The sequence below is a fragment of the Phaenicophaeus curvirostris genome, chromosome 8 (genome assembly GCF_032191515.1).
Source record: "Phaenicophaeus curvirostris isolate KB17595 chromosome 8, BPBGC_Pcur_1.0, whole genome shotgun sequence".
Taxonomy (NCBI): domain Eukaryota; kingdom Metazoa; phylum Chordata; class Aves; order Cuculiformes; family Cuculidae; genus Phaenicophaeus; species Phaenicophaeus curvirostris.
In genome coordinates, this window is record NC_091399.1 from 3605305 (window position 1) to 3621840 (window position 16536).

Below are 16536 nucleotides of genomic sequence, written 5' to 3' on the forward strand. Positions count from 1 at the left end.
CGTGGTTGTGTCTTTATTCACAGGTACTGACAAGTTTTGCTAGAAGAAATCACTCCTGAGGCAAACCTTCCTATGAACTTTCCTAGTTCAGCTACAGTTAGAGGCTGAGGAATTACAGGATTTTGGGGATACTGAAATGGGCTCTATGGGCTGAACAAGATCCTGTGCCGGAAGCCACAGAAGGATCTCACTAATGGGAAGATTTCTCTTCATAAGGTGGAAGGAAGAGGAGATTTGCAGCGTGTCTGTCCTGGTCATCATGCCCTGGCTCTTGCAAGTGTCCTGCTGCAGAGCGTTGGAGGCCACGCACCAGCAAATAAGGGCAGCTTTCTGTGATCATTTCTCTTTGTGGAGAGAATAGGCATGCTGTGTGAGAGAGTATGCACCGTGATGTGTAACACCACACCTAATGGTAGAGGAAAGATTTTTAGCTGCCCAGTTCCTGCTTCTGTCCTGTCTAGCAGGTTGTTCTTTTTTGGTTTTCCTGTCTTCCTCAATCATGAATACCAGGACTTCTCTCTCTGTCCGTGACGAACACAGACTATAGAAAGAGTGGTTATTTGCATGTGGATAAATACTGCATAATTACAGGACTACTCAATTGACTCCTGCATCTATTACAGTCAAAAGCCCACTCATTCCTGTGTATGACAAGGTTCTGAAATTGTGTAACAATCACTGCTAACCTGCAAAATAATCAGCATTACAAAACAGAACGAATAAGGCAACCTATCACAGCTGTTTATTCTCAATTACTTAATGCAGAAAGTCTTTGTCCTGAGTTGTCACATAACTAGTGATCCAAGTTAAGCCTATAATCACATCTTTATCACTACATGCCTCTCAGCAGCAGCCTTCTCACGGTGGAAACCTGAGTCTGCGAGCTGTAGATTAGCTAAGCCGTTTGCTGCCCTATCGTATATACATGTGTGAAGTCCTGTACTTTTTACAGGATGAAGTTGTTCATTTGAAGAAATGACAGTCATTTTATTGTCTGTAGCAATGTTAGGTCAGGCAGAAAAGTAGTATAACAATATCAGCCTTTATTCGCTCACATGAAGAAGAATAATGTAGTCTTGAGCAGTGATATAAAAAGAAAGTGTCCTACGCTACGCAATGTTACACCTTCACTTGTATAAGGTGAGAACACAGGTACTGTGTTAGGAAACTGTGTGAATGGTTTTCTCCAGGTGAAATAGCTGGATACGTTTTTCTGCAACACATGATGAACAAAGTAGAACAGCGAAATTGGAAGCATCAATGGGAACACGCTTTCTTACAGAAACCTGTCTAGAAGATAGGCCGGGGAACTTAGGCATGTAGGAAAAGCTTTCCCTTTCTCACACTGGGTGGGTGCCTCCTTCTTAAATTGGTGCAGCACTGAACTAGCCACATGTGTGCAGCAGATAGGATATCATTGTTCTCCCTAGTGACAGTACCTTTATTCAACAAGTCCTTTTGCCCATTCTGATATCCTGAGAAAGTTAAATCTCTGCATAAAAAATTTTGCGTGGGCTCAGTACACTGGCCCAGGGGATAATGCTTTGAGAAGTTTGCCATAAAAAGCCCCTTTCTCAACTGCCTCCACAAACAGCAAAAACTCTCTTTGAAATAGGATCTGTGAGCCCCGTGACTCTGGTTACTCAGCATTGTTGGATGACAACACACTGCAGCTAGGGAACAGAAGCACTTCAGGTTTCCAGAACTTCTGCAGTAGAGGGTCACCCTTATGCCATTTAAGGCACTTGTTTGCATTTCTATGGGTGCTCTTTCTTTCCTTTAGCAAAAAAAAAAAAATTAATATTCAGAATAAAGCAAAAATCTCTTAAGTATTGAAGCATGATTTATAACATCATTTCCTGTAGCTTGTGACAATCAACTGCATTATCTAGTTTTAAAACTGCTACAGTGTAACCTACAGGCTTTCTTTTTCCTATGAGCTCTTCCCTTTTCTGAGCCTGGCTCTGAATGAAGCTGAGGAAGTGCAACAGCCCGGGGAAGGAAGTAATGAGGGCAACTTTGGAATGTTTTTAAATTTACTCCCACAAGTTCTCATAATTTTGACTGCTATTGTAAAATTCCTCCTCCACAGAAGGCTTATGCAACAGCAGAAAACGCATTAAGCATTTATTACACAATATTAAGAAAACGGGGTTTGTTTTTTTTCCTTTAGGGGTGGTGTTAGGGTTTGTATTCTTCCCTCTATAAATAAAGAGAATTGGAGAACAAAGACGACTCCCATAAATCATGCTTGCACATTCACAGGAGTGTTAATCCATACAAAGCAAGTATCTATAACACACTAGATGAAAAACAATTCTGTAGAAAGGAGTATATTGGGATATTAACTTTACATTAGGTTATTCCTTCTCATAAACGCAATGGGTATCTTTTTAGAACCTGTATAAAACTTTGATACACAGCCAATTAGCACCAACTACAAGATGTAGAGTTTTTCCAGTCTCTTGACTTTAATTTTTTTCCCCCTGTGCGTCTATATATCACCACCATTAGCAGCAGCAGTAAATTCCAGCACTAGTGGCAGCAGTTCTCACTTCTGGGTCATGTCCCATAACACCTTGAATGAACATTAGTATCGCAAGGAGTACAGGCACCACTGCGTGAATCCTTGTGTCGTGATACGACCGAAGAGACGTCTGGCATACTTGGCATTAGAATGAGAAGGTGTCTACCCAAACCATGAATAATTGCTTGCATAAGCAGACAGCTGAAAAGCAACTCAAGACTCCTCAAAACCTTTCAGCAGTTTGTCAAATAAGACTTCTCATATCGTTACCCTTACAGGTAGGTCTCCTGATGATCTGTTTTTCCTGGTTAGACTCCCAGCAGCTTGCCTACACTGCTACCACAAGGTAACTTTCCTAAATGTATTTTTAGTTTACTTCTGGAATGAATGCTCCACTTTATTTACAACAAGGAAAAGAAAGTCTTATTTACCCAGCCACCTTTATTTCCCTAGAAAAGTATAAATTACTATCATAAATACAGACATCACCAGTATAAAAATTATTCCCACATATAAAATAAATATTAAAACAGTCAAAGCAACAGGCCTCCAAATCCCATCACCAAGATGATTTGAATCTATAGCATAAACTATTCACTCATCAACTGTTTAATTAAAAATTATGTTAAAAATGCAGTAAATACTGCTACCTACTTAGTGCTTGCATGAAGTGAGTTACTGACTCAGAAACTGCCAAGTATTTATCTTGACACTTGGAATCATCAGACTACCCTGACTGTATAAATCTAGCTGTAGTGTAATCCGGGTATGCTTTCCAAATGGATAGCAGCTACTGACTTCAAGTGTTCCTTAGAAGTCACCAGTACAGTAGTTCCAGTTTGTTTACCTTTGATTGTCTATATCCAAAGTTATTTAGACCAACTTAACTTTATCCAAGAAGTAGTAATAGCAGTATCCTTATCACAACTGAACTAACAGATCATTTCACCAGTTAATAATGTTAAAAGTCAGATAAGTACAGGTTTTGTTTCATGGAAACAAAAGGACGTTCCTTTTCTTTAGGTAAAAAAGTAGTGTTTTTTCCAAAGTAGTGTTTCTTTCCCCTCACAAGTACCATAAATCTTCTGGCTCAGTAAGGCCATACTTCCAGAATGGCTGTAGCTGGTAAAGTCAAAGGTCCATCCAGTTCAGAACCATGTTCCAGACTGGACAGTAGAAGGTGCTTAGGAAGAGTATGAGCAGGGTTGGGCTATTATAACAGATTGTCAGAATGCTCTCCAGCCTCTGGCCACCAGAGTCATGGGGGCTTCCTGATACTTGGATTTTCCACCTGTGACTGTCTAGCAGATTTATGCATCCATATAAAGTCTGAGCTTTAAAATTCCTGTATCAGAGAGGCTAAAAGGCTCTTCGCAATTACCCAATTATTTTTTGTTGGGATTTTTTTTTTTTTTTCCTCTGTCTTCGGAGCTGCCTCTAGTGTCCATGACAATTTTTCTTCAGACACCATTAAGCGGTTCCTTCTCTCTTGGAGCTTTTGCCTTCTTGCGTTTACACAGGAACACTGCTAGGACAACGGCAAGAGTGATGACTGCAATTGCTATCACTGCTATGATAATAAAGACTTCTGCTCCGTATTCTGTAAGGGAAGAAAAAAATTCCAAGATTCAGTTACCAGAAAACCATAATATCACAGTGCTACAAACTCTTAGAATCCACTCTAGTGAACTAAAAAAAATGCTTTCTATGTTTTACACTATCACAGAAGTGGAGTGATCATCTTGGTGTGAACTGAATTAATTTTAATGTAAATTTGTTAAACTGAGGTAAAGCTTTATTTCACCCACTTCACACTGGGTTTAGTTAATGCGCTAAAATACCACTATCAACACAAACCATGCCCCTTACCCCTGCATTGTCTCTGAGAAACTACATCCAAGTGGAAATTTATTCTAGGTTTGAAGCTAGAAAACACCAACAGAAGCTATTTCTATTCAAGTTGTAGCTTACTAGAATTCATCTATGGTGATAAAAATATATATCTAGACAGTATCTAGATAAAGTTAATTTGAGGGAGTTAATCTGCCAATTTTAGAAGAGCTTTTCTGCTTGAAGTGCAAATATTCTTATCTCATGGAGCACAGTACAGAAATGTAATATTATTTTATAAATATTGATGACTTTATATTGAAGAAAGTGTAATCCAGATTGTTTATCTGGAATTAGACTGGCTGATTCACTGACCACACACTAACTTATTTACCAGTAAAGAAGTCAATCTACCTGCCTCTGGCCTTGTATGTAACAATAAAGAAAGCCTTAGTCTTCTCATCTGTTTTAGAGATAATAACTACATGTTAAGTTCAAACTACGGGTTTGTGGATATGTAGGTTTCCAGCATTCATGCTTTAAAGCTAATCCTTCAAGCACTTACTGTGGGACCTGTTATTGGAAGTATCTGAAGAAAACAATCAGAAAACGATCAGAAAACCAAAAAAGAAAAGCTGAAGGCTAGCAATGAGATCTGAATTTAAAACTAATCAAAACAGTTTAGCAAAACCCTAAAATCAACTCCAACTACCCAAACACGGTGGGCTCCCACTGAATGTGAATTCTTCCTATTAGTTTCCATATTCAGTCTGTGTCCTCTCACTTCTACAGTAAATAACTTCTACTGTAAGAGGCATCGCAATTTAAAGAGGTATAAAAATATACTTGGAATTTAAGCATCTTTTTGCTAGAATGCTAACGACCGTATGTCAAACTTCACCAGATACCTACCATCTAAGATATTTCTTCCTATACTGGTACAAAACACCGCACTTTCTTGACCATTACGATTTTCGCTGCGGGAGGGAATAGTTCCCTGTATGAAGAAGCAATAGTTCTTTGCACTGTCAACGCTTAATTCAAACGTATGGCTTTTTGTTGTTGCATCTTTCTGTAAAAGATAAACATACTTCAAGAAAGCATTCTCTGGAAAAGTGTTGGCTCCTAAGGTAGCATAGAAGTTGTGCAGCTATAATACAATTACAGGATATGTAAAAGGTAGTTACACTTTACCTTTCCAGAACTTTGATCTTTCCAGTAATAGAGTTTGTATTCCAGGTCGTGTTGGAAAATGTCTCGAATACTTTGAAAGCTTCCATTAGGAAATGTATATGGTGTAAGTGGATCTTGGAACACAACACTCAGTTCGGAACCTTTTTGTGTGTAATTCTTTATCTCCGGCTTTCCTAGAACAGCTAAACAAGCATTTTTGGAATTAAAACCAATGACAATATTCTCTACACAACATGCTCTTTCTGCTTCTTCCCTCCGCTTCCTTCTTTTCCCGAATATATTACAAGTTTACAGAGCCAAAGTAATGCAGTGAAATCCTGGATTATTAACAAGTATTCTCATTAGTACACAACGTTAATAAAATCATCTGCTCACTGCAGTAAAAAACAAATAATAACAAAAAAGTTACACGCTCCCCTACAATAGGGAAAGCTTTGTGCTGTAGGGAAAATCTTTACGCCAAATCTATACCTTGTTTAAGACAATGGAAGTAACCATTACAGGAAGTTTATGATAAGATTTAATTGGCAATCCTACTTACTCTGACTGTAAGGAGTAAATTTTTCAGAGACTGCAAAAGGGGGTTCTTCGAAGTTATCCATCCCTGAGGACGGTACAGACAGTATGTGTGCTGTGTAGGTCTCATTTACATTCCTTAGCACATCAGTGACATCACACTCTGTTTCTGATGTCAGTATACATTTTTTTTTAGTGTCAGATGTCTGTCTGAAAAGAACAAGAGAGAAGCTTCAATACCTTCCAAACAAACTTTTACATATTTAGATATGTTAAAAAACATTTTTCCGCCCCTCAAAATATATAGATTTCCCTAATCCAGTGGAACAGTCTTGCAGTCCCGCTAGGCTGAAAAGGAGAAGCAAAAGCCTTGAAAACCCACTACACTGTACAGCTATATTTCACAATTTAAAGTAGAGTCAAACGAATAAAAACTAATCCATATTAATTAAAGAAAGGTTATTGAATATACACGCGAACTAAAAATTCAGTCTTTTATACAAACCAAACAGAAACCATAAATAGTTCCAATTTTGGATTTTTCTGCAGTTTTATTTTTAAAAGAAAAACCAGACAACAAAACACATAAGATGCATAAATCACTTTGGAAGTGTTATCCCTGATGTATTTGAAAACTATTGCCTTAAGAAGCACCAGTTGTCCAAGGAAGCTGTTTACAGCAATATGAATTATTTAATGTGACAGCAAGGTCCATTTACTTGAGAAGCAATAATGAAACCAGGAAAAAAAGTTAATTCCCCATTTTACTTCCGAATAAGACGAAATTAAAAAAAACAGATTAGGTATTCCCGCTTCATTTTTTTTCTTCTGTTTTTGCTGGTGAACTAAGGAAACTAAAAATTGCATGACTTCAGCTGAAAGAACAAGACTGTTAGGAAATAAATTATCAGTTTATTCAGGAGCTCCCTTCCCATTGCACCAGATTTCTTACAATGTCACATATTAGTGATAGTGTCCTAGAGATGCCTTAAAAAGGGACAGAGGAGATTTGATTTTTGTGATCAAGCAGGCACACTCTAAACGTGTATAGATGAGAAGGCAAACTTTTAGGCACATTTTATCCATAACAGCAACTTGCCTAAAGTGTCTCCATATCAGCACTACCTCTGAATCTATACTGGATCTTGGCAAACTGACTTCAATTTTTTGCAAACACAAATGGCTGGGAAGAAACTCCAGATTCATAAACTTCATAAAACTCATTCTGCTACTGTGTGCTTTTAGTTATACTAAGTTAACCCCTCCCTTAAAAAATAAAAGGGTGCATTAGGCCATTTGCACTGGTATTTCATCCATTAGTCATAAAAGAGCTCTCATTTCCATGCCACTTTTACAGACAGAAGAGACTACAGAACCATTTTTCCATTAATAGGTAGGAGAGCTGATGATGCAGCTTAGCTTTGGGGCATGTTTAATAATGGTCTATGAATTAATAGAGGAGCTAAGAACAGTAGCTATTTACTACTGAACACCATGGAAACTATTCTGCGGTATCAAAAGGTGTTGAGATACTTCACATAAGTTTGTTACAACATCCAAAATATTTCATAGCTTACATAAAGCATGTTGACAGGGGAAATCTTGACAGAAGTAGATGAACAAAGGTAATTTATAGTATTACCCAGCAGGACAAATTATTCATTCACTGTGATTCACTGATTAGAATAAAATGCAGACTCATATTTATCAGACACCTCCCAAGTCTAAAGATAGAAAACTCAATCCAGACACTTTTGAATGACATAAAAAGGTGAAGCTCCATCTAATACACAGTATGTCAGATTGAGTGTCAGCTTCAAAGCCTTTTGAACACCTGGCTGAGCTTCAGATCAGTCTGTCGGCTGGGTGTGGTGCAGGCCAGCTGCACTGGAGTTCTAAGCCTGGAGATCTGAAGCTCAACCACTTCTGAAGTGGGCAAAACCAGAAGCCTGAATCAGGTATTGTAGTCGGACACAAAGAAGTATTACCAGCTGGACTGGCAGTTTTCCTAGATACGCATGTTTGAGCTCTTTTCCTGCTACACTCACTCTCAGAAATATTCAAACACACTCAATTTGCATCTTCAATTGCCATTAATGGGCACACCTTGGCATTCTTTACTTACCCGTGTATTTCTACTGTATAGAAGTAACCTGATGGTTTCGGTTGCCACTGCAGTATAGTTTTAAAATTGATTGAAGACCAAGTTATATTAACTGCTGTTGGTAGTTCTGGATTGCCTTGAAATACAGAAAAGAGTGCCATCAGTCATATTACATGTAATTCCCGCTTCTCTGCAGTCATTGTTTAGTTAAATAAAGCACTTGTTGTTAATTGCTACTTGGAACAGTTCTTTTGGGAGAAAAGATAAGGTCCTGGCCTCTGGGCTCATGCCAGTCTTACTACAAGAACGCGTCCTGGCATAAATGAGAAATACAAGGAAATCATTTTCCCCCTTATAACTCCCAGGTTGCTGAGGTAACTTATTTGGGGTCCTGCCTATTGCTTCCTTTTTTTTCTTCAAGACCTCTGAAGAAGCTACAAAAGCTTAGAGATGCTCATGAGAATGTCCAAGCGCCAAATAAGTGCAGCGTAGGTTGAAATCATCCCCGGCTGTATCTGCTGCAGGAGGCAGTCGGCTTCTGGTTTCCCATTTATTTATGTTGGGAAGATTAAGTCAGCCCGTGGTTTCCCTGCGGGCTCTCAGGGCCGAGGGGACACCCCGAGGGGACACCCCGGGCGAGGCCAGCGCAGCCTCAGCGCTTCGAGGAGCTGCCTCGGGGGGAGCCGGGGCGGAAAACCCAGCACAACCTTCGCGACCTCGGGGAAACAAGCGTTTCACTGAGCGACAGCCCAATTATTTTTCTAAATACCACCTTCTCTGCCTCTCCGACAAGCTCGGAGACGAGGGAGAGAAAACTCGCGGACCGCCCCTTCCAGCAGCTCCGTGCAAGTGCCCAACCCCAAGGCTGACCCCGCGCACCGGGGCTCGGCCACCCAACACGGCACCCGCGGGCCGCGGCGACCCTCGAAGCGGGGAACCCGGGGGCCGCGGCGACCCTCGAAGGGGGGGAACCCGGGGGCCCCGGCGACCCTCGAAGGGGGGGAACCCGGGGGCCCCGGCGACCCTCGAAGGGGGGGAACCCCGGGGCCGAAGCGGAGCCGGATCCCGCCGCGCCCCCGACGGCCGCCCCTGGGTCGGCGTGTGCCCGCCGGCGGCAGCGACCCCCCGTCACCCACCGGCGGCGGCCAGGCGGCAGAGCAGCGCTCCGAGCAGCACGGCCCAGGCCGCGCAGTGCAGCATCCTCGGCGTCCAGCGCGAAGCTCCCGCGGGGGGCGGGCGCCCGGCCTTATATCAGTGCGGGGAGAGGCGGGGACTGCGGGCGGCAAGCGGAGGAGGGGAATCTAAGAGGAAAGCGGCGTTGCTGTAAGCAGAAGGGCGTCGAGGGGAGAGGAGGGGGCGGGAGGGGAGGGGAGGGGTGGTGCGTCGCGTCCCCCCGGCGGCTCCGTCCCCGCAGCGCGGCCTCGGGCGCGCGCTCACCCGGAGCCGCCAGCCCGCCTGTGCCCACCTGCTCGTGTCCCGGGCGCGGGGAACACCCCTCGCTTCCCCTCGGTTGCCGCGGGGTGGGATGTTAGTGAAACTGGGCAGCGTTGGACGACCAGCTTTGACCAGGACAAACCTTCGGCTGGCTGGAGAGGGGGCGAGCGTAGCCCCGGCTCGGAAACGGCTGCTCTGCGGGGTGCGGGTGTTGGGTTAATTGACTCAGGTCCTGTAGAGCTTGAAGGACTAAATATGTCAGGTTTTTGGTTGCCACACAAAACATTTGACAACTGTTCAGCTAGCTCACAGCCTCTGTTCCCTCAGCCCCGTGTAGGCACAGGCATAGAATCACGGAATAGTCTGGGTTGGAAGGGACCTTAAAGATCATTAAGTTCCAACCCCCCTGCCATGGGCAGGGACACCTCCCGCAGCCCAGGCTGCCCAAGCCCATCCAACCTGGCCTGGAACACCTCCAGGGATGGGGCAGCCACAGCTTCCCTGGGCAACCTCTGCCAGTGTCTCACCACCTTCATGGTCAAGAAATTCCTCCTTATGTCTAGTCTAAATCTGCCCCTCTCCAGTTTACACCCATTGCCCCCAGTCCTGTCACCACAAGCCTTTGTGAACAGTTCCTCCCCAGCTTTCTTGTAGCCATTTTAGGTACTGGAAGCTGCTCTAAAGTCTCCTCAAAGCTTTCTCTTCTCCAGGCTGAACAACCCCAACAAACTCTCTCAGCCTGTCCCCTTATGGAAGGTGCTCCAGTCCTCACATCACCTTTGCAGCCTCCTCTGGACCCATTCCAACTGTCCCATCTTCTTCTTATGTTGGGGACTCCAGAACTGGACACAACATGAGCCCTGTCAAGGCTCACCTGTCACATGAGACAGCAAATAAGGTTCAAGCATTCAGGGATTTGTACCTCACCTCTCTCATAAGCCAGGGACCTGTTTACCCTTTCCCTACAAGCTTACATCGGAAAGCCATGCCATTTTCACGGGTAACAGGAACTCTCTGATGGAAAGTTTTTCTGCATCACAGCCTGCAGCCTTTGTGACAGGCTCCCTGGCCCCTCTGGTGTATTTGTTGCTCTTTCTCATGGTGCTGCCTTTCTAAGGACTTAAAGCAGGCTTTTGGAGCTGGGGGGTTGCGTGCCGTGTTTTCATCCGATGCTGTATCTCCAGAGGGAGCTGTGTTCGCACTTAGCTCATGATTCAGGGGGGTAGTGGGAAACAGGCTACACAGTAGGACCGACTAAGTAATTAGGCAGGATAGATGCATTTTGCAGTGTTAAACTGACTCTTATTTTTATTTTGTACAATGTTTTGTACCTGGAAAATATAGGCAGGAGGAGAAGACTAATGAGGGAGTTACATAGCCTTTAATTTCCATGGTTGATGTGTACTTAGATGCAAGCAATCAATTCTGTCTCATAAGGCAGAAAAGATGCAAATGGACCAAACTACAATATCCATTTCAACCACAGCCTGCATCAGAATTCATATAGTGTGTTCCAAGGTGCACCTAAACCCTTGATTTTTAAACTGAAATTCATTAAAATCCAGCCATACACCTCCTAATTTTCCTGCCTTGTTTTTGATCAAATTTCAGCACTGTCTTTATGTAGCCATATGTCAGCATTACGTCAGCCAAAAAGCTCGTATGCTCTTAACTTTGTGTAGAATACAGATCTTGTATGATGAGGTTTTCAAGACTGTGACCTTATAAGATCGTAGTTGATTTCCAGGGAACATTACAGAGAAAAGCAATACCCACTTGTTTAAAGGAAAGAGGTGTTTATATAAAACCTTAAATCATATTTGGGCTCTAATTCCAACTAGTTTTCTTGTAGTTCAGTCACAGAAGATGGAAAGTGGATCAGCGGTGGTTTCTGTTTTTTATGGAGATGGTCTCAGTATTCCCTTTTCCTGCCCATCCGTCCTTCTCACTCCCACCTCTTCTGTCATGACCTCCCATACTTGAGATAGATGGGGAACTCTGCAGACCCCCTCCGGTCTAAGCAGCTTTAACAGTGTTACCTTATTCCGTTTGCCAGCAAGATACTCCAGTGTTCACTAATGCTTGGCTTTTAGATGTCCTGCTCCGTACCGCGGCATGAGGGAAGGAGACCTCACCAGGTTTACCAGAGTGGTGGATCAAGCAATCAAGCAGAGCCTGGGGGAGGAGGGGAGTGTGTAGGAGGAAATAAGGTAACTTTACTAAGCTAGCCATTCAAGGGAAGAAAGTTGAAGGGAAAACTTGAAAACTGGGGGGAAGACAGCATGCCGAGGGAACAGAGTAGCTAGATCAGGTTGGCAGGGGAGGGGTGTGATGGACAAAGGAGAAGCAGTGAGGTGAGGAACTGCTGCTGCTGCCATCTCTGCTCTTTTTTCTCCTCTTTCACCAAGTCTTGGTGCAGATTTGACTGAAGAATGAGAATTCCTCAGCACTGCCTGACTCCAGGCACCAACCGGTGTGGTAGAGGAGAGGAACCTCGCACTGCCCGACATGTGCTGATGCCTCTAAGCTGGAAGTTTGCTCAGCAGATAGTGACTTAACTATGACATTCTGGTCACATTTTCTGCCCACTTCAGTGGTATTTCAACAGCTCATTTAAGATGGAAAATTCCCCCCCTTTTTTCAAATATGTATTGCTACATGCAGGCAAGCATTGTGCTAGGTTAGAGCTCTGACAATTTATCTAGGAGTGTAGAATTTCGCTCCCATAGTGGAATGTCAAAAAATAAGCATCGATTCTGTACGTGTCTCTAACTGATTTAGTCATCCTCTCCTCATTTTACAATCAGCAGAGAAAAAAATTAATTCCTAAGGTGAAATCCATATTTTCCTGGTATAAGCACCTAAAGCAAGTCAGATTCATCTGTTTAAATATTGAAATAAATGAGAGATTTCTACTGAGGCCGGTATCTTACTGTGACATTTTTAGGCTGTGTGAGAGACACGCAAGAGCATGCGTGCATTATGTTAGGAAATGAGCTCTATCACACTGTGATTTCTGTGACTCTGGTGAACCCAGTGGAATCAAGGTTTTTCGATATTAGGAAGGTCTGCCAGATTATGATTAGATTCTGCAGGTTTTCATTCCTTGAAACATATGCTGTGGAACGAATCCACACGTTGATTAAGGGGCAGGTAAGGAGAAAAGTGAAACTAGATCTGTAATACTTCAGGGTTTTGGAAAGAGATACATATATTTTTTGTACGATCGGCCAGATCTCTACCCTTGTTAGCTTTGAGAGAGCTACAAAATAATTTCTTTCTCGGGGTAGCGATTTCAACATTGTATTTTCTGTACTATCCTATATAATTGTTGACATTGAAGTGGAATGCCTCAGGTTACATCAGTAACAGATTGGCTTCATTACGCTAATAGTTTTGCAAGCTTCTAAGGAAAATTTTGTAATACTTATGAACGCTTTGAAATTTTGTTGTGCTGTAAAACATTGATAATTTCATGCTAATATAAGAGTCAGCAGTATTGTCATACCCAATAGTGTAAAATCTACTTGTGCAAGTAAGATTTGAAATCTCTGGGAGCGTTTTCCAAACCAAAATTGCTCCTGATAGTTTTCCTTTCATTTGGCTTTTCAGATATTTGTTTAATTTGTCTCAGTGACTCATATGATTGGGTAATTAGTTTATGTATACACTTACTTATATTTAATTAGATAAAACAGAAGTTTAGGGAGCAATCTCTTACTTGGTACCTGCTTCTGTAAATGTTATAGCATTGATCTTACAGCGCTGCTGCATTGAATACTGTATTATAAATGGATACAAAGACTCACAAATACCACTGCCTTTTAAAAATTGTGAATTAGCAGTAATTAGTATAGTAAGTTAGTGAAATAGTTCTGTGTATCTGTATGTAGTGCAAGTAAATAGGCTGTGTAGTTCAATAACCTACATTGCATGTGTCTGGCATAGGTCTTTGTTCTGAAAGTCTTTTTCCATATCAATCAAATTCAAAGGAAAAAACCCTTCAAAAGTCTTGAAATGAGAGCAAATTTACATCAACACTTTCTGCCTGAGCCTGTAAATGCCTTAAAATAATAAATTAATTTCTGTTATATACGTCCTGTGGGTTGTGTTGCACCAATTTTATGCAGAGGGAGGAAACTGTGTTCACCCACCTTTTCTATGGCTATGCTGAAAGTCTGTAGTGAAATCAGGAATGTACAGAATTTGATTTTATACTAATTTTTGGTTTTGTGTCATAATCACAGGATTATGCTTTTTTTTTAAGCAAAGAAAAATTTCTTTCTCTGGAAATTCTCTAGTGAAGATAAAGGAAAAATACAGAAAATTATATTCAGTATGTAGTTAATAATACTTCATAAATCTTTAAAAGCTGAGTAACTTGTTTGTACTAATGTTCTGCACCAAGGTATGGAGGGTGGATGTGTAATTTGACTGACCCATGTGGTAAACAGTGTGTAATGGAGTGAAAAAACAACTTTATTACCTAAAAGTTTGTTCCTAAACTCTCCACACCAACTAAAGTCCCAGTGTGGTAAATTCCTTGGGCATCTCTGATTTTGCCTAAAACTTTTTTTACCTGAACTATTAGAAATGATTCTTCATTTTAAAACTACCTCATGATTTTATAAAATCACACGTAGCATAACAGAAAATAACAAAGTTGCACTGATTTAGAACCAGTTTAAAATTTAAATGCAGGTCTGAGGTTAATGGAACTTCCTTTTTACTTGCTGAAAGGAATAACAAATAAGTAAAATCAATTTAAAAATTGAAATCAGCAGAAGATATTCCTTACAGTACTATAGGAATCTCTTGGTGATCTTAGAAATCCTGAAGCAAATTTTGTATGTTTTTCTGATATTCTGTTTTTAAAATGTGTTCTGTTACAACCTTAATCATACATACATCCCCTCACTTATCCTATGGACTCACAGATTTGCATATGTTTAATTTCTGCAGTCTCCAGGGATGCCTTGGGGTAAATAAGGCTGTGTAAACATAAATGTAAACTACTCTTTGCTTAGTTCAACACACAAAAGACTTTTCAGAAAGTGAGTGGCTATAGCAATAGCTCAGGTGTGTTGTTGGGAGTGGTAAGGTATTGCTGTAGTGTTGTACACAGCTGTGTTTGTTTACTAGCAATTCTCTCCTGCTACAGGACAAGTAATTCTAATTTGTAATAAATGTCATTGAAGCACAACAGTAACTATAAAGATAGAGACACTAAATTGTATGGTGTCCTTCTGTGCCTATATGCTTTTGGCTAGTCAAACTGAACTGTTATGAGGTTGAATGTGTTGTTTGACACTGTAATGCTGTCTGTCTTCCCTGTATCCCAGCTGTTTCACCACAATTGTGAGGTACCTTCATAGAGTAATTCCTTTACCCCGGAATATCTTAATTACATAAATTAAAAAAGGCAGCGCAAGCATTATGTGACAATAAAGCCTGTTTAAAGGAGGTATGTACATTAATGGTAGCATCTTTTTTACATACTGAATCCAGATTCTGCTCATGACTTTGTAATGAACTGAAATAGATTAATTTTACTAGGCAATTATAACTGTTGGCAAAAAGTATTTCCCTTCCTTACCAGTTGTTAAAAAAACCCTGGCTTTTTAATAATAGATGTGGCACGTATAACTTCTCAGTTAAGGTATTGGTAGTCAGATTCAGTGTTCTGTAAAAAATATTTGGTGTGAGCATGCCTGGAAGGTTAAGCAATTATACAGGTAAAATAAGCAAAGCTTCAATTTGAACAAATGTAGTCCCTAGGCTGTCATTAAACCCGTTCTTAGGAACTATGAGAGAGGAAAATGTAAACTATACTATATTTGACTTGGCTATTATAATGTTTAATTCTCTTGTTATACAGCTTTCTCTTTTGGAGTAATTTGATAGAACAAAAAACATTCTGCAGTAAAGCTAACCAGCAAAACGAAGTTGAGGGTTTCTTTACTATCCTGCATCTCTATTCTTCAACATTACATTACTTGGTTAATTCTGTCTTTACTGGTGACTTGGGGGGTTCGTAGATTAAAGATAATGGGAAAATGGATTGGTTTACCTGTAAGTGAATGATTCTGGATTTTCTAATTTTACAGAATTAGCCTCCTACACCACTGTAGCTTGTCGATTTTACAGCCCAGGGTATTTTATTCTGAAATGGTTTCTCCATTTTCCACATCTGGTTATGTGTGTGTCCCACCCAAGAAAAGTCAATGAGCTTGTCAAACATAGGTTTGAAGTTTCAAAGTATATCAAAAGTTCCTATTCAGCACTGGAGTACAAAGAGGACTTTTCACTGTCCTGTAGTTTGAATTACACTCTGTGTACCAAGAATGACAGTAGGTTGATACAGCTTTGCTTCTCCAGCTTCAGACGGTAGATTGCTGTGTTCCTTCAGTCATCTTTCTATACCATGACAGTACTGCATTTTCCTCCTTCCTGAAGAACATTAGCTGTGTTGCACACTGCAGTTTGTATGTTACTATAGCTTACGACAAGACTCAGCATTGATTGCCTTCTTGGTTAGAGGCAGACCTTACAATTCCAAAAATTGTCTGTATAAGGGGAAATGCTTGATTTATAATTGGCATGTATCAGTCATAATACAGTCTTTATTTTGAGCTTTCTAAGTTTGCATAGCAATTAATTTAATGAATTAAAATTATGAATAATCTATGATCACAGATGATCATAATCACTGAAATTTAATAACATTGTATTTCTCTTTTCTTCAGAAAATAAAGCATACCAATAGGAGCTGGAATTGTAATTCATAAATTATTAGTTGCTCTGTGTGCTTAAAGAAAGGGTTTTGTTTAGTGGTTCTGAAAATGTATAATGATAATTTGTTCAGAAAAGTACAGCTGAAGTAGTATCTTATTCTTTAATAAAATCACAATGGAAAGAACATTACCCAAAC

The 16536-nt window shown here is 40.9% G+C and overlaps 1 protein-coding gene across 1 annotated transcript; it reads right to left on the bottom strand.

Moving 5' to 3' along the window:
- Positions 1–2948: 2948 nt before the first annotated feature.
- On the bottom strand, positions 2949–9379 carry F3 (coagulation factor III, tissue factor). The gene is made up of 6 exons (XM_069862128.1): positions 9308–9379; positions 8193–8307; positions 6093–6277; positions 5552–5733; positions 5270–5429; positions 2949–4127 (listed from the first exon to the last, which is right to left on the bottom strand). The coding sequence occupies exons 1-6, from the start codon at positions 9369–9371 to the stop codon at positions 3988–3990; spliced, it is 846 nt and encodes a 281-aa protein (XP_069718229.1). The 5' UTR covers positions 9372–9379; the 3' UTR covers positions 2949–3987.
- Positions 9380–16536: the final 7157 nt, after the last annotated feature.